General features: G+C 50.9%; 1 protein-coding gene across 1 annotated transcript in view; it reads left to right on the forward strand.

Moving 5' to 3' along the window:
• Positions 1 to 17,618, forward strand: part of WDR27 (WD repeat domain 27) — a 233,972-nt gene that overhangs the window by 44,950 nt on the left and 171,404 nt on the right. The window contains 11 exon segments of the mRNA XM_010331306.3: positions 973 to 1,097; positions 2,107 to 2,176; positions 2,179 to 2,309; positions 4,405 to 4,456; positions 6,200 to 6,270; positions 7,767 to 7,887; positions 9,408 to 9,528; positions 10,566 to 10,669; positions 11,925 to 11,992; positions 12,214 to 12,335; positions 12,754 to 12,836. Coding sequence (XP_010329608.3) covers positions 973 to 1,097; positions 2,107 to 2,176; positions 2,179 to 2,309; positions 4,405 to 4,456; positions 6,200 to 6,270; positions 7,767 to 7,887; positions 9,408 to 9,528; positions 10,566 to 10,669; positions 11,925 to 11,992; positions 12,214 to 12,335; positions 12,754 to 12,836 — 1,068 coding nt within the window.

Genomic DNA, 17,618 nt, shown 5'->3' on the forward strand with positions numbered 1-17,618 from the left:
TGTGGCTGTGGGACCTGAGCGTGTCTCTCTCTAGACTTGGTGGTGGTGGGACCTGAGCGTGTCTCTCTCTAGACTTGGTGGTGGTGGGACCTGAGCGTGTCTCTCTCTAGACTTGATGGTGGTGGGACCTGAGCATGTCTCTCTCTCTAGACTTGGTGGTGGTGGGACCTGAGCGTGTCTCTCTCTAGACTTGGTGGCGGTGGGACCTGAGCGTGTCTCTCTCTAGACTTGATGGTGGTGGGACCTGAGCATGTCTCTCTCTAGACTTGGTGGTGGTAGGACCTGAGCGTGTCTCTCTCTAGACTTGATGGTGGTAGGACCTGAGCATGTCTCTCTCTAGACTTGGTGGCTATGGGACATGAGCCGTGTGTCTCTCACAGGCTCTGAGGGGAGTATATCTGTATTTTGTTGGTGATAGGTCCATGGTGCACACCAAGACCAGATAACCTTGCCCACCATTTTTTTCTTCATCTCTGCGGGTTTGGAGGACAGGCCCTGCATCAGGCTGCAGCTGCCGCACATGTTGTTTGGGTCTCGGCAACCTCCTGGCTGCTTGTAGGTGTCCTGACATTGCTTAGTCCCTGGAGGCCTGGGTTGGACTAGCTCCTACTGCCTTCCTTCCAACTGATGTTGGCTGAGCCTGGACATGAGGGTGCACATGGGGCTGGATGTGGGTGAGAAGCATCAAAACATGCAGTTTGATGTGCATGACTCTCACTGCAGCCTCCAGGAAAGGTCTTCCTGTTTTGATGCTGAGGGATTCTCTGCAGGGAAGTGCTGCATTTCCCAGGTTTTCGGACTTCTGTTTATTCAGTATATTTGATATACTTAAAGAATCAAAACCACATCAAAGCTCATTGTCATTCTCTCAGTAATTTTAGAATAGAGGGTTACATTCTTAGTACTTTCCTCAGATTAATGCAACGCTGAATGCATTTGGTGAATGGGCACTAATGGTGAAACTCACTCTAGGGCTGGTCCCGCGAGGGACTATCATGGGCTCACTTTTGGGAAAGGTGCTGTGTTTACAGTTGAGCCTGGATGATCGATTTGTTGCCGTGTGTGCTGGAAACAAAATATTCACACTGGATATCGAGGTAAGATTGAACTTCACATCTGGATTTCACAGAAGGGTATAGCTGATGGGGCTGCCTGGGTTCTGGGACCCTGCCCAACTCTCTTTTTTTTTCTGTACTCCTTTTTTTTAAAGCTATATGTTAAATTTAGTTTACTTTTATAAAATCATCTTTATTTTGCAATTGGAAAACCACTGGTATCAGATAGTAACATTTATATAAACATTAAAACTCCCCATGGAATCTGCGTATCAGGCATGACTTAAGAAAACACATTCTGCAAAACTTTCATTTCTCAGATATTCCCTGATTATAAGCATCCTTCCTAGCATAGCACTTTTGCTTTTATCAAAATTTTCTTTTTATCAAGAATCAGACTTTTTGCAACCATCTCATCACCAGGATTAGTTTAAGGAAATGTGTCACCTCTCCCTGCCTGTTTGATTTGTACTTCGTGTGTGGCTAGAATAGTCAGCTGTCCCCTTTGCAATTTTAGAAAGCAGTGGTAGAAATCAGGAAGTGGAATCTAAGGGAACACGAAGGAGGACTTTGTTTCCTCTGAGTTCTTGCTCTTCAAGCCCGATTTCCATATGAACATGAAGCCCTGTGGGTCTCTAGCTGTGACAGTGGCTTCCTGGGTGCTGTCTTGGCTGTAGGAGGTTTAGGGACTTGAGGAGGAAAGGGTAACTCATGAGCATCTACTGCCACACCATCTTGTCTTGTTTTAGGAAATCCCAGGTGGAGAATAGACGCTGAGGGGTTGGGAACACAGGGCAGTACATTTTGAGGTACAGGCAGGGAGCCTCAGGGTGGGTGCATGGGGCAGACGGTGTGGAGACAGGAGTCCTGAGGAGATGCCACTTCCTAATTCGCTCAGGGTCAGCTCTGGTCAGTGCCGTCTGTTAACACTGACAAGACTGTGCCTATGGACGAAGCTTTCCTCTTGGCTCCGACATCTGAGTCTTCACTCTTGTTTTATGTACACAGTTCCAACTTGAAAAGAGGAATAATATGGGCCTTATTTTAATAGCAGCCATGTTCTGTGACATCCATAGAACGTCCTGATGTTAATCACCACCACAAAGTTCCATCCCCGACCTTCTGCACACATTCTCTCAGACTCAGGCTGTCCTGGCCAAGCTGCAGGGCCACCTGGGCCCGGTGACTGCGGCGGAGTTCTGTCCCTGGCAAGCAGGCATCATCATCTCAGTATCCGAGGACAGAGGCTTTAAGGTGAGTGATGGATGCTGGACTGTATTCCCACGTGGCACGCGTTGTGGAAAGACCTGTGGTTACACGGGGGCTGTGCGGCTGCTTCACAGCCAGTGCCACCTGAGTGGTGTTGTTTCTGCCCCATTCTGCCGTCCTGATTTCCAGATAAACACCACGCCCTGATGCTTCATGGCCACTGCCGCCTGAGTGGGGGTGTTTCTACCCCATTTCTGCAAGGGAAACACTGTCCCAGTTGCCATATAAACACCAAGCCCTGATGTTTGCAGGGCCACTGGCTGGGCTTGGATTCCTGACTGGAAGGCCTCAGCTTTCCCACAATGGAATCCAGGGCCTGAGAGAGCCCAAGCAGGAATTCTCCACAGCATTTCCCAAGCCCAGAGCAGAAGAGCCAGTTCCAGGATAGAGGGCTCAGTCAGGACAAAATGAGGATCTGGAAGAAAATGAAATGCAAATTCAGCTTTTATCCAGTTGACATGAGTGTGCACCTGGTGGCTGGGATGTGGGCCTGACACGCCAGTGTGCACCTGACAGTGTAGACCTGACACACGGGTGTGCACCTGACCATGTAGCCCTGACCCGTGGGTGTGCACCTGACAGTGTAGACCTGACACACAGGTGTGCACCTGACCATGTAGACCTGACCCCTGGGTGTGCACCTGACAGTGTAGACCTGACACACAGGTGTGCGCCTGACCATGTAGACCTGACCCTTGGGTGTGCACCTGACAGTGTAGACCTGACACGTGGGTGTGCACTTGACAGCTGACGGTGTAGACCTGACCTGTGGGTGTGCACCTGACATTGTAGATCTGACATGCAGGTGTGCACTTGACAGCTGACAGTGTAGACCTGACACTTGGGTGTGCACCTGACCATGTAGCTCTGACCCGCAGGTGTGTACCTGACAGTGTAGACCTGACACGTGGATGTGCACCTGACAGTGTAGACCTGATGTGCAGGTGTGCACCTCACAGTGTAGACCTGACCCGTGGGTGTGCACCTGACAGCTGACAGTGTAAACCTGACCCGCGGGTGTGCACCTGACAGCTGACAGCGTAGACATGACACATGGGTGTGCACCGGACAGTGTAGACCTGACACGTGGATGTGCACCTGACAGTGTAGACCTGACATGCAGGTGTGCACCTGACCATGTAGACCTGACCATGGGTGTGCACCCGACAGTGTAGACCTGACCCGCAGGTGTGCACTTGACAGCTAACAGTGTGGACCTGACCCATGAGTGTGCACCCAACAGTGTAGACCTGACCCACGGTTATGCACCTGACAACTGACAGTGTAGATATGACACACGGGTGTGCACCTGACAATGTAGACCTGACATGCGGATGTGCACCTGACAGTGTAGACCTGACATGCAGGTGTGCACCTGACCATGTAGACCTGACCCACGGGTGTGCACCTGACAGTGTAGACCTGACCCGCAGGTGTGCACCTGACAGCTGACAGTGTGGACCTGACCCGCGGGTGTGCACCTGACAGCTGACAGTGTAGCCATGACACACGGGTGTGCACCTGGCAGTGTAGACCTGACCTGTGGGAGTGCACTTGACAGCTGACAGTGTAGACCTGACCCACGGGTGTGCATCTGACAGCTGACAGTGTAGTCATGACACACGGGTGTGCACCTGACAGTGTAGATCTGACCCATGGGAGTGCACTTGACAGCTGATAGTGTAGACCTGACATGCAATTTTGTACCTGGAGGTCAGGGTGTGGGCCTGACACGTGAGTGTGCAGCTGATAGGGTGTAGACTGCTGCAGTTTCTGCTTGGTGCCCCTATCTTGGCAATGTTGACCAAGTGCCTGAGAGCTGTTTCTAACCTTGTTTTATTTTTGTTTCCAAGTCTTCAAACCCATCAGGGGTTATTTATGGAATGATGTGATTTTTTTCTTTTTTGATTCTGACATCTTTTATTGTGTGTCTACATTTTTATTACTTATGTGCTCATTTTGTTGCTTTCTGTTTTAGATAATCGTTTAGTTTGACCAATCTAATATTGGGTAGTACTGTTAGCTTAACCTATTGCAATAATGGCAACGTTCTTTTCAAGAATCCTGTGTTTATCCAAAGGTCTGGGACCATTGTACAGGATCGTTAATATACAGTTCATCTGTGTTATCAGGTAAATTTAAAACTCTCATGTTTCCTATAAATAACCCAGTTATTCTAGAGCATATTTCAGGGCATAAGATGAAGCCGTAACATTCAGGTGGATGTGAATGAGACGATCTCAGGCTTACAGCCCTTCACGACCGTCCCCATAGGGAAAGGATTCACTTAATAGTGAACGCCCTTGAAGTTTTTCAACTAAAATTAAACGTGTGCTTGGAGTCTGGGCCTTTCTGTTTTGGAAAACAGTAAAGCATGTTTGCTGTCAGATAAAATGCCGGAGTACCCAGGGAAGGCGAGCCCTCTGCTCTCTGTGTAGAAGCGAGTCCCAGAACCAGCGGTGTTGGTGGGGCCAGGACTGCACCGCTCATCCCGCGTGCGCGGGAGTGCGCCCCACGGCGGCCTCTGGGCCAAGCACTGAGCATGCGCGCAGCTCGTGACCGCCAGGGTTGGTGCGTTCTTCCTCAGGTGGCTTTTGTGCTGGTAAATGAGGCTGCCCCACGGCCACACCGATGCAGCACTGCTGGTGCAGGCGGCGGGAGGAGCACCTGCGACGCCTCAGCACCTCTCCGGTGCAGCCCCGGTGGTGTCCCCCGGGCGCCTCGGGGCGCTGGTTTCCTGCATGCGCTTTGTTCCTCTTGTGCACGTTCTATCTTCCCGGAAGAAGAAGAGGGGTAGGGAGCTACAAGGACAGCGTTCTTTCGTGGGATAAGTGACATGAAAATGCCATGTGTGTACCTATGCAGCAATCTTGCATGTTCTTCACATGTACCCCCAAACCTAAAATGCAATTTAAAAAAGTGCTATGATAACATGCTAAGCTATCTCATGGCATGTGGGCTCAACAGCACATCCTGCTCAGGTGGACATTTTCAGCAGGAATATTGGCATCTCTTTTACTCTCTCAGTAAGCATCAATTTCTGTTAAAAAAAGAAAAAAAGAAAATGCCACTTAAAGCATATACAGACACTGGTAGAGTTATTGTTACAACCTCTCAAAGATTTAACATTCTTCCTGAGGTCAATATGTCCATGTGTAGATTATGGTACTCTAATGACTTGAATACATTGCTTTCTCTCAAGGTGAAGCACTTTTCTTAGAAATATGTTGGAATCTTTTTACTGAAATTAATGATATGGAATTACTATTTGGTTGCCAAGAACAATGATACACTTGATCTTAGATTTCATTTATAGTTTAATTAGGACATGTAATATTTTTCAATATTCATTTATTTAATTTTCCTGAATTATTGACAGTTTAAATGAAATGACATCCTAGGCAATAATTTTTTTTCCAGGAAAACCAGATATCCATTTAATTGCTGTTTTCATTACTAAGTCCATAATTTTATTACATCTGGCTGACTGAGGAATCCTTCTGCTCCAAGTGCAATGTTGATTGAACACCAGTGCTGCCCTCCCTCTAGGTTATAAAGCAGCTGAGGATTGGGTGGTGGTTTAATCACACCAGGCCTTCTGTTGGGCAGGTGGGATGGGAATCCCCGGGATCAATATGTGGCAGACTCCCCGGGCATCCTTTTGGGTGACTTCCCAGCCTTCCTTGTGTGCAAGAGGTTTCCAACATTTGTATTCACATGCAATTTTCACCTTTTTTTTTGAAGAAATTTTTTCGGAATTGTTCAAACTTGACTAACAGAAATGCTGTAAGTAAACGTATAAAGAGATGATAGTTCTTAGCTTAATTGGTACCAGGCACTTATAAAGCTACATTTTCTGATGTTCCTTTCACCAGCATATCCTCTTCTCAGCTTATTCATTGATGCAGAAAGCAGGCAGCTGGTCACTGGGTGTGCTGATGGCCAGGTGAGACAGCCACGGAGTTAAGTTTCAGTTCTCAGACATTCCTGTATGTGAGCGTGTACACAAACGTCTTTGTCTTCATGCTGCTTTGTATTTGTCTGTGATTTGAAAAAAACTCATCCACCTTAGTGCTGAGAATGTGACCTTCTGTGGGTCTCAGCATCCCTGTGGGTTCAGTATGGTCCCAGGCTCCCTGGTCTGCAAAGGAGCTGGGTCTACACGTCCCAGAGCTCCATGCATGCTTCTGGAGTGCAGCCAAAGTGAGAGCCACTGACATGACCTTTAAACCAGATGGGAAGAGGGCTGTGAGCAGACATCCCACACATGTTGCCTGTGGCCATGGAGACACTCCCTGGACTTCTCCTCTGGGGAGACACTCCCTGGACTTCTCCTCTGGTGGCTTCCCCAGCACTCCTTGTGCTCCTGTTTCATGTCAGCTTACACACTGTCAAAAATCTGAATATATCGATCTTTTTCAAAACATTTTTTAGGTGAGCATTTTAGGTTCATTTCACAAAGCTTGGATAAAGTTGCTGTTGATATAATTTGAAAAAGATATTTTTGAAAACTTAGATTTCTTTTTTCCTTCTGACAAAGTTGACCACTCCTGACTTTGTCTTTTCAGCCAGGGCATGTGGGACATACTCTTGGCTGTGAAGCTGTGGGGTGTGTGCAGAGAGCCTAGGTTCTGGGGGTCCTGGAGGTGCTGTGGGGTGTGTGCAGAGAGCCTGGGGTCTGGGGGTCCCGGAGGTGATGTGAGGTGTTTGCAGAGAGCCTGGGGTCTGGGGGTCTTGGAGGTACTGCGGGGTGTGTGCCAAGAGCCTGGGGTCTGGGGGTCCTGGAGGTGATGTGAGGTGTTTGCAGAGAGCCTGGTGTCTGGGGGTCCTATAGGTGCTGTGGGGTGTGTGCAGAGAGCCTGGTGTCTGGGGGTCCTGGAGGTGATGTGAGGTGTTTGCAGAGAGCCTGGGGTCTGGGGGTCTTGGAGGTGTTGCGGGGTGTGTGCTGAGAGTCTGGGTCTGGGGCCCCAGAGGAGCTGTAGGGTATGTGCAGGGAGCCTGGGGCTGGGGATCCTGGAGGTGCTGTGAGGTGTCTGCCGAGAGTCTGGGGGCCAGGGTGTGTGTGCAGAGAACCTGGGGGCCAGGGTGTGTGTGTAGAGAGCCTGGGGCTGGAGGGCCTGGAGGAGCTATGGGGTGTGTGTAGAGAGCCCAGGGCTGGGGTCCCGGGAGCATGTGGGGAGGCCTGCGCAATGGGACCCTGCCTGTGTGCGCTGAGCTGATGTGCTGGCAGTGCGAAAGTGCTCTGACACCGCGGGTGTAGGCCATAAGGAGGGCTTCCAGGGTGGAGGCTGAAGGCAGGAGAGAGCTGTGCAGGGAGCCTCTGTGGGGCGTGAAGGGCTTGTCCTGTGACACATCTTCCCTCATGCTCCTGCTCTGGCGTTCTGCTTTTGCGGAAGGGCCTCTGCTGTTGCTGCCATGTCTGTGTGTTCTTTGGTTTTGTAGCTTTGGATCTTCAGTTTGATGGATGGACACCACTATCGTCTTGTGGCACGGGTTGACCTAAGGAAGAAGACAGAGACTTTCTTCACAAGAAGGGTTAAGTCTGGGCTGTACAGCCAGCCAGGTAGGTTGCTCAGCCCCTCCCTCAGGCCTCCCACTTGGCCTGGATCTTTCACCAGGCGCCGCGTCAAGGACCCTAGGTCCAACCAAGGGGAGAGAGAGGTCCCAGTATAGGAGAAGCCTAGGGCTGCAACCTCAGAAATCCAATGAGGCCCTGCAGGTCATGTGAGGGGTGGGCAGTCAGCAGATAGAGGCACCTGGTGTGTGTGGGGAGAGGGCTGAGGGGCTTTGGTGAACAGAAGAACACCAGGCCCCAATACAGCAGCTTCGCGGCTACCTTGGGCTGCTGTCCTGTAATGGATGACCAGGGAGGGCAGGTCATACTGATCAGAAAGGTGCACTGCATGGGTCAGACACCACCTGCACCTGCCTAGCAACCTCTACATCCTCACCTGGTCTCCTGTGAATCTCAGACACCACCTGCACCCACCCAGCACCCTCTGTGTCCTCATTTGGTCTCTTGTGCATCTCAGACACCACCTGCACCCACCCAGCACCCCCACATCCTCACCTGGCCTCCTCTGCATCTCAGACACCACCTGCACCTGCCTCGCACCCCCACATTCTCACCTGGTCTCCTGCTGTCCAGAGTTGCTTCCTGTTGACCACAGCTCACCTCATGTGTGCTCTTTATCTCCTGTACTGTCGCAAAGGAGCTGACCCTCTCCTGGAGGAAAAGACTGATTTTACTTTTCAATCCAGGGGCCACTTCTTTCATTGGTAACATGCAGCGGACATTTCGTATTACAGCAATCACCTCTGTGTTTACAGTGTACATGCTCTTTCTCGCTCTTGTTACTCGTTCTTTCTTTTAGCTTTTGTGTTTTGCAAATGACTTTAAACTATTTCTTTTCATATTAGATCTGAAATTACCTTTATCAAGCATAACTGTTTTTTCCCTAATGCTTTAAGCTTTGGTTTTTGTTATTTATTTGATAAATAATTATTTACTACTGAAGCAAATCTTAAACTTAGTTTTAGGAAACATGAAGTTAAATTCTTTCCATCGATCATCTCTTCTTTCCCACTCTCTTGCTCTGGTTCTGCACCTAAAGTTTCATCGCTCCCAGGCAGTGCTATGTTGGGTGTTACCTTAGTGCTTTCCTTGCTGTGTGATTCAAGTGACTCCGCAGTGCATCTGAGTGACTGCGCGGTCCACATGCGTCATGCTGGGTGCTACCTTAGAGCTTTCCTCGACGCGTGATCTGAGCGACTCTGCGGTGCACACGCGTCATTCTGGGTGCTACCTTAGAGCTTTCCTTGACGCATGATCCAAGTGATTCCGCGGTGCACACGTGTCGTGCTGGGTGCTACCTTACAGCTTTCCTTGATGTGCGATCTGAGCGACTCTGCGGTGCACATGTGTTGTGCTGGGTGCTACCTTAGAGCTTTCCTTGCCACATGATCCGAGTGACTCTGCAGTGCATATTTACTTCAGCATCTCCATGGGGCAGTCCTTGGCCTTTAAACCTGACGGATGTGTTTAAGTTCACTTCTCAGATTGTCAATAATTCTGTTTCCTAGAAGAAAGCTGGCTTCCCTCTACAAGTGCCCTGGGAAAAGGAGAGCAGGTGGGAGTGACGTTTCCTATACTGAGACTTGCACCCTGCGATCTCTCACGTGTCCCACATTCTGCATGTGGATGGTAAGCATCAAAAGCTTGGCCTGTGCCGTGTAAAGAAAACAGAAACCACAGAGGTCAGAGCGAGCATCTTCACAGATGTTAGGAGGTGCCCAGGGGACCTTAAATTCCTTAGATGAACATTAGGTTTATTTTCTAGGAATGATTGAAATAAAACCAAATTATTTTTGTCTGTTATTATTACTAACGTCATTCTTGGGATTGCATGCTTTAAATCTTAAAGTTGGCAAACGGGACAGTGATGTGTAAGTATCTTTAATAAAAGAAATTTGATGATTTTTAAGTTTGTTACCAAAGTCTAGGCAGACCTTCTCCTCTGTGGTATGACTTTTTCTTTAGAAAGAGGAAATGGTGATGGTATGGCCACAGCTTTCCCATTTCCCACTTGCACTGTATGTTACACATTTAAAGTTAACACCAGATGAATTCTATTGATTTCTGGCCTCAGAAATATTATACATATTTGGCAACATAAAGAAGTACTGTTTACCTGTTATTAAAGAACATGCCACAATTATGTTCACCTCTCCTCCCCAAAATGCTTGGAAAGCGCTGGAGATTAGGGGGCAGCGTTGGTTTGAATGGCCTTGGCCATTGCTCGCCCATGTCTCTGTGCAGGGCATCCCTGGAGCAGAATAGTCCCTGCTGGGTCCAAACCACGGAGGGGAAGCAGGGTGGGCATGGAGGCTGGGTGCTGTGCTCCCAGAGGATGCATGGACCCAAGGCTCTTCGAGGCCCCCGTCTTACCTAGAGCAGAGGGGGCCCTTAGAGCAAAGCAGGAGCCACATGACACCTTCTGTTGAAGCTAGTGGGGGAAGCATGGACTGATGCTAACACCTGGATGTTAGCAGGTACCCAGGGGACCCACCATGGACTGAATGGGAGCCCAGCATAGATGTGGTTCTCATTGGCAGGAACCCACCCCGGCCTGTGCTCCCCACTTCTGCAAAGAGCTCACAGCCAGACCAAGGGGCATGCATGGGACCAAACCTTCAGGAGTAAGATTAGTGTGTGTTCTTTACTTTTTGTTCGTAAATCAGTCTTTCCTCTGAGAACACCCAGTGCTTGTGGATTGGAAGCTCAGTGGGCTTATTCGTGTTTAACCTGGCAAACCTGGAAGTGGAAGCTGCTTTATGTTACAAGGGTAAGATCTTTGGTGTAAATGGCAAGGACCTCTGTGCTGCCAGATCTGAAGGATGAAGACCTTTCCCAGACCCTCAGGCACTCAGCCCTGGAGCTGCCCCTTCCCACAATCCACCAGGCCCTTGCCAGACACTCCAGGACACCTGGGGTGTGCAACACCCCAACACCCATGGGAACACCTCTGGGAAGCCTCTGGCTTCTCCAGTATCCCTAGAGAGCTTTCTGGAGCCCCAGGCTCGCGCAGCGTAAATCCGGCCAAGGTGCTTTGCTCTCCAACGCTGGTTCCCTTCCCCCGTTTCTGCCACCCCCCAGGCATGTAGAAATAGTAACCTGTACCCACCTCCTGCCCCCAAGGCCCCCATCTCATCCCCCAACCCCAGAGGTTCCCACGCTCCTCTCCTAGCTCCCTGGCTGCCTCCGGCCACACACTTTCTGCCCAGGAACCCAGGTGACTTTGAAAAGCAGGCTGGATTCCAACCCTCTCCTCCATTGCAGGGGGTCCTCCGCGGTCGCCTCTAGGCACTGGCTTCTCTCGGTGCCTCTTTTCCAGCCCTGCATGCTCAGGCCTTTGTGGGGCTGCGGGATCCATCTGCATCTTCACACTCCCCCTTCCCTTCAGGCGCCCATCCCTCCCCTTCCTCAGTTCAGCCAGGCGCAGCTCCTCTTTGCAAACTCAGCCTTTCTTCCCCAAAACGGTCACAACTCTTAATAACACATTTCCTTTCTGAGCTCCTGCTGGATGTGTGGCTTCTCCAGGAGGCTGAGCTGCAGGTCTTAGTCCAAGTCACATCCCAGCCTCAGAGCGGAGCCTGGTGTTTGTGTGGCGGGGCCTGGAGTGTGTGTGGTGTGTGGCCTGGTGTGTGCATGGCACGGGGCCTTGCGTATGTGTGGGTGTGAGGTGCACAGCCTGTAGTGTGTGTGGCCATGCCTGGTGTGTGTGTGGCGGGGCCTGGAGTGTGTGTGATGTGTGGCCTGGTGTGTTTGTGGCATGGGGCCTTGCATATGTGTGGGTATGTGGTTCACAGGCTGCAGTATGTGTGGCCAGGCCTGGCGTATGTGTGGTGGGGCCTGGAGTGTGTGAGGCTCAGGGCTTGGTGTGTGTGTGGCGTTTGGCCTGGTGTGTGTGGTATGTGGTGCACAGCCTGCAATGTGTGTGATGGGGCCCGGAGCGTGCGTGGCGGGGCCTGGGCAGTGACTCCGTGTACATGTGCTCCCTTCCTCCCCGTCATGTTCCTCCTGGTCTTGCTGAACTGAAGATTTCCACAGCCTCAGCATCCCATTGGCCGGATCATGTGCCCTGAGGAGCTGCTCCGCAGATGGCAAGGTCGGTCCTGAGACATGGCGCCTCCTATTTCTCCTTTCTACAGAGTGATCTAGTAACTACTGGCTGAGGAAATGGGATTTTGTGTGAGAAAACGTTTTTGGAGTGACAGGGTGGTGACCCTGCTGTGAGAATGAGGCCGGTGTTAGACGCGTGTCCGGATACTCCCTGAGTCTCCTTTCCCAGACAGTGTCACTAACCACGTGGAAACTGTGTCCCTGCAGGCGCTGTGCTTGCTGGCCTCCCTGTTTGGAGGGAAGATCGCTGCGCTGGAGGTGGACCCAGCCGCGCTGGTCGTGGCTCAGCAGTGCCCCAGGGTGGGACAGGGCCTCTCAGTGCCAGCCAGGTAGAGTGTCTTCAGGTGTGGAGTGGGTGTGCACGTTCACCCGTATTTCTTTGTGTTGAGAAATAAAGTGTAGGAAACTCTGAGCTCTTACCAGCTCAACGTTGGAAGAAACAGTTTCTCATGCTGTTGCTTCTATCTTGTTGAAAACTAAATGGTTCATAGTTAACTTTAGTGTGAACCACTATTTTATTTCAGGATAGAATGTACATTATAAAACAGCACCTTTATTAAGAATATATTAATTTTTTCCCAACAAGGATAAGAATATGCTTGACGGTTTTCATTTTCAAATACTGCTCTGTACATAGCTGCATGAATTAGTCATTTGTAACTGTCTTTAAAGTGAGTGTGTCATTGAAATGTGTCCATCGTATCATTCTTTGAACTCCTGGTTTTCTGTGGTTTGTTTCTGTTACAGCTCCTGTGTCCTACCTACCTCTCCACTGTATCTGGGAATTGCCAAGGAGAAAAGCACCAAGGCTGCTAGTGAACAGCGATGTGGTGAGTTCAGTGAGCTGTGAAATCTAAGAACACAGGCTGATGCCTTCTCATTGTGGTTAGGGCTGCTACATGGCTCTGAGAATTCCTATCTGTTAAAACACGCATTCTGCACTTCATTCCAGCCTTCTCTCCTTCGTGTCTCTGCCTCTCAGGTGTTTGTTACATGCCTGCTGTGGTGGGAATATGCTGGGTGCTTCCCTCCTGAACTGGGCGTCCCTCGTAGCAATTCAGCACCGTGCCCGAGATTGAAGGCTGGTGCCTGGTGCAGTGGGAGTGCAGAGTGCACCTTCAGCAGTGATTGATGGTGAGAACATCTTTCTCCCTTGGTCCTCTGCTGAGGAGTTTGAAAGCAAATCCTGAGTGTTTGTACACCTGCACACTTCAGCGCACATTTCTGGAACCCGTACATTTTTACCACCATGACATTATGTCAAAACCAGTAACTTTCTGGAATCTTGTATTAGCAAGGCCATAATAAATTATCCCTGATTGCCTCAACAATATTTTTTATTGCTTTGTTTTAATTAGGCAGCAGCCAAATAAATCCACATGTTGCATCTTTCAAATATATAAAAATTAACTTTCACTTTAAGATGGTAAACTTTGTTATGTTCCATTTCTTTCAAGGCTTACTGATAATTACGTCTTTTTTTCCTTCAGTGACCAGCCTAACCCTTTAATTGGTCTTATTAACCTCCTACTGGACCTACTTCAAAAGCCTGTGGCTTCCCCATACCCTTCTTTCACCTTCTGCCTTGTAGCTGCCTGACCGCTGGCCCTCGCCTCCCGGAAGGGCCATCTTCCCCACCAGTGACCTGGCGACCCTGCCCTCAGGCCTCTTCCCGGGCTGGGCTGGACCGGGGCTCCCTCCTCAGGCATGTCCGGAACCCCCGTGGCACCTGCCCTCTGACATGGGCCATGTCCTTATGCCCCCCAAAGCCCTTGAGCTTGACTTCTGGGACTTCCGTCCCAGCCTCTCTGCCCGCCCCCCGCCCCCACCAGACGTTTTGAAATCACGCCTTGAGCACTTGTGCCTTTCCTGGGTCTCACAGACTGTGTGGTTCCCGCCCGCCTTGCAGATTGGGGAGGGCCGTTTTCAGGTGCTAGGCTAGGACTCGGAGCTGAGCTTGGGCCTGGAACTGTTTGCTTGTTCTGCCCTACATGCCCTCGTGTCCCTGCTGCTGTGGGGTTTCTGACAGGTCCCCCATTCCTAGGCCCTCTTTCCATGAAAGACCCACCTTCGGGGTTAAGTGCCCGTCTCCTGCTGGTTTATGCTCTGCTGCCATCCCATCACCATGGGGACAGTTCTGAGAAACTGTGAGAATGAAGGCCTGGGGAAGGTGGCCAGGCTCAGCCAGCATCGCAGCCTCCAGGCCAAGCTGACTCCTCGCTGGGAGTGGCCTCTGACCTCATGAAGTCATGGCACTTCTGCTGTGTAAGGAGGCGCTAATTACTCATCATTGAGAAGTCATCTTAAATTGCAAAAGACTTGAACAGCAGGTGGGTTGGATGATGGCTGAGAAGACAACGCCTGTGGGCTGCTGCAGGCCTAAGCCTACCCAAGCTGCCACTTCCTCCTGGGCCTCCTGGCCTCTTCCTCTTCCCCGGTGCTCTCAGCCTCTTCCTCTTCCTGGCCTCCTCTTCCTCCTCCTCCTCCTCCTGGGCCTTCCTGGCCTCCTCCTCCTCCTGCTCCTCCTCCTCCTCCTCCTGGGCCTTCCTGGCCGCCTCCTCCTCCTCCTCCTGGGCCTTCCTGGCCGCCGCCTCCTCCTCCTCCTGGGCCTTCCTGGCCGCCGCCTCCTCCTCCTCCTGGGCCTTCCTGGCCGCCTCCTCCTCCTCCTCCTGGGCCTTCCTGGCCGCCTCCTGGGCCTTCCTGGCCGCCTCCTCCTCCTCCTCCTGGGCCTACCTGGCCTCCTCCTCCTCCTGGGCCCTCCCAGCCTCCTTCTTGCCTTCTTGAGCATTCCTGCCTCCTACCTCCTGTCCTCCTGGGTCCTCCAGGCCTCCTTGCCTGGTCCTCCCAGCCTCTTTGTTCTCCTTAGCCCCCACCGAACCTCCTCGTCTTCCTGGATCCCCAAACCTCCTCACATGCTTTTCCCCAACCCCTCCTGGTCTCTCTTAGCCTTGTGAGTCTCACCTCCTACCATTCATTCTTAACAACTGACAGCAGCAGGAGTGAGAGAAATCCCCAGGTAGATGCAGGCAGGTCCCCAGTGAAACCTGACCTCCAAACCAAAGACAGTTTCAAGTCTGAAAGCCAAACTGTAAGTGTCAGATAAATCCACAGATTGGACTGAGAACCTGTTTTCCTGTTTGGCGTGCTTTCCTCTGATTGGTCCCTACCTTTCACCTATTTTACATAAACCTGCCCTTCTCGAATTGGTTTTTACATTGCTGTGCCCATCTTTGAGTGATGCCTTTTCTTTAGCCTTTTTTGCATAGTCATAAACCAATCAACATGCACTCCCCCATTCTGAGCCCATAAAAGCCCTGAACTCAGCCACACAGCGGTGGTTATGGGGGGACTACCTGACTGAGGGTAGGGGGCTGCCGTCTCTGGGTCCCCTCTCTGCTGAGAGCTGTCACTTGATAAAACACTCTGCCCCGGCGCAATGGCTCACACCTGTAATCCCAGCTACTTGGGAGGCTTAGGCAGAAGAATTGCTTGATCCCTGGAGGCGAAGGTTGCAGTGAGCTGAGATTGCACCACTGCACTCCACCCTGAGTGACAGAGGGAGACTCGAGCTGAGACTGCACCACTGCACTCCACCCTGAGTGACAGAGCGAGACTCGATCTCAAAAACAAACAAAAAAACTCCACCCTTCTCACCCTTCAGTGGTCAGGGTAACCTATTCTTGGATGCAGGACAAGAACTGAGGACTCACTGAATGCAGGTATGAAAAATGCTGTAATGCTGTAGCCCTCCACCCTCCACCAGCGCTGGGCAGCCACCCCCCACACGGGAACAGCAGTGGGGCCAGGCCCGCCCCAGAGCCACAGGCCAGGGCAGGGCAGCGGTCCTGAATGGGCCGTAACACAAATGAGCTGAGAGGGCAGGTACTTCCTGTACCTAGTGAGGGCCCAGGGAGGCCAGGGCAGGGGCACTGCCAGCCTTGGGGGCTTCCAGCTGGCAAAGACACCGAAAAATCCTTCATCACAATGTCTCCTCTAACCTGTCTGGTCTGGGGCTGGAGCTGTTCATGCATAGAGTAATATTCTTTCTTATGTGCATTCTTTTGTGGTGTGCTGTTTTCACTTTGTGAGATTTGTTTCAGTTGCTGTATAGCATTCTGTTGTCTGGATATACTGCTGTTTATGTACCCACAGTTTATTCAGTATTAACAGACGTTCAGCTTGTCCCAGGCCGCTGCTGTTGTGAGCAGCCTGTGCAGCACCTGCTGTATCCTGGAGCCGGGAGGGCTGCCCTGAGGTCTGCGGGGGCAGCTGCTGGGCTTGGTTAAGGTTCCCCACGTGGCAGACGATGGTGAAGGTCTTCCCAGGTAGCTGGCCGGCTGCTACTCTAGCAGCACACACCTCCCCACCTGCCCTGAGCCCTGGCCAAGGCCGGATGTTGCTGGGCACTGCAATTTCTGCTCACCCAGTGTGAGACAGGATTAGTACTGGGTGGTCGCAGGAAGACGGACCCAAGCAACAGTGAACACAGGAAGGTGGCAAAGTAACCGCAGACAGCCGAAAACCCAAAGCAAGGGAGAGAGAAGGCCAACCCATCAGTGTGAGGCCTCTTCTGTTCTGGGAAAACCCGAATAAGAGAATGGGGCTGTAATGGGGGGTTACCTGAAATCCCCTCCATTCCCAGGATACCTGATGATGATCCCACCGTCTCATTAAAGAAACATCCACAAAATGGGGGGCTCAAAGTCCTCTAAACATGCTTCCCTCTCCTGAGCTCATCTGGCTTCTCACTTAGGTGTGTGCTTTCACTTTGTAGCAAAAGGTGCTGCTTTTCACATCTAATTTCTTGCTCTGAAGGTGCCAAGAACCTGGAAACCAGCTGAGGGTGGGGTTTCACCAGCATCTGGAGACCCTCCTGAGCCGTGTGGCAACCAACGGAGATACAAAGCTGTCTTATGATTTTGTTTGCCTTTTCCTGAGGTGATTGTTGCTTGTGTTTAATCAGCCACACGTCGCTGTCATAAACCTAATTTGCATTTATTATCTCTTCACTGTTATTTTGTACAGGACATTTTGGATTCACGTTCTTGAGTGATTGATTTCTCAAGAACTTACTGGGCTTGGTGTTGGTGTGCCAGCTCCACAGAATGCCCTAGCAAGAGCTTTCGCTGTTTCTATACCTGAATGATTGGTGTACAGCTTTAAATTAGGTGTATCATTGATTTTAAGTGTAAAACTAGCCTTGTATGTCAGGGATAAATCCCATGATGTATAATCTTTCTGTTGTGTTGTAGAATCCAGTTTGCTAATGTTTTATTGAGGATTTTTGTATCAGTTTTCATCACAGAAATGGATGCTTAATTGTGTTCTGTTTTGTTTGTTGTTATATATATTCTGGAACTGAATGAAGTGCAGTGCATTCCATCAGAAGAGATTTGTGTTGCTTTCTAGGGGTTTGGGTGCACAAGTGTATAGCTTCCGCCACGGTCCATCTGACTATAGGACCATGAGCCTGGGACCAGTACACACCATCACAGCACAGGCTTCCTGGGCCAGTCGGAGATTGTGCAGTGGCCGGGGGGCTTGGCCTTTCTGCCCGCACCTCCCTGAGGCCACACAAATCCTAGGTCCCTGCGGCTGGAGTTGCAGTGTCC

Source organism: Saimiri boliviensis, chromosome 4 (genome assembly GCF_048565385.1).
Source record: "Saimiri boliviensis isolate mSaiBol1 chromosome 4, mSaiBol1.pri, whole genome shotgun sequence".
Taxonomy (NCBI): Eukaryota; Metazoa; Chordata; class Mammalia; order Primates; family Cebidae; genus Saimiri; species Saimiri boliviensis.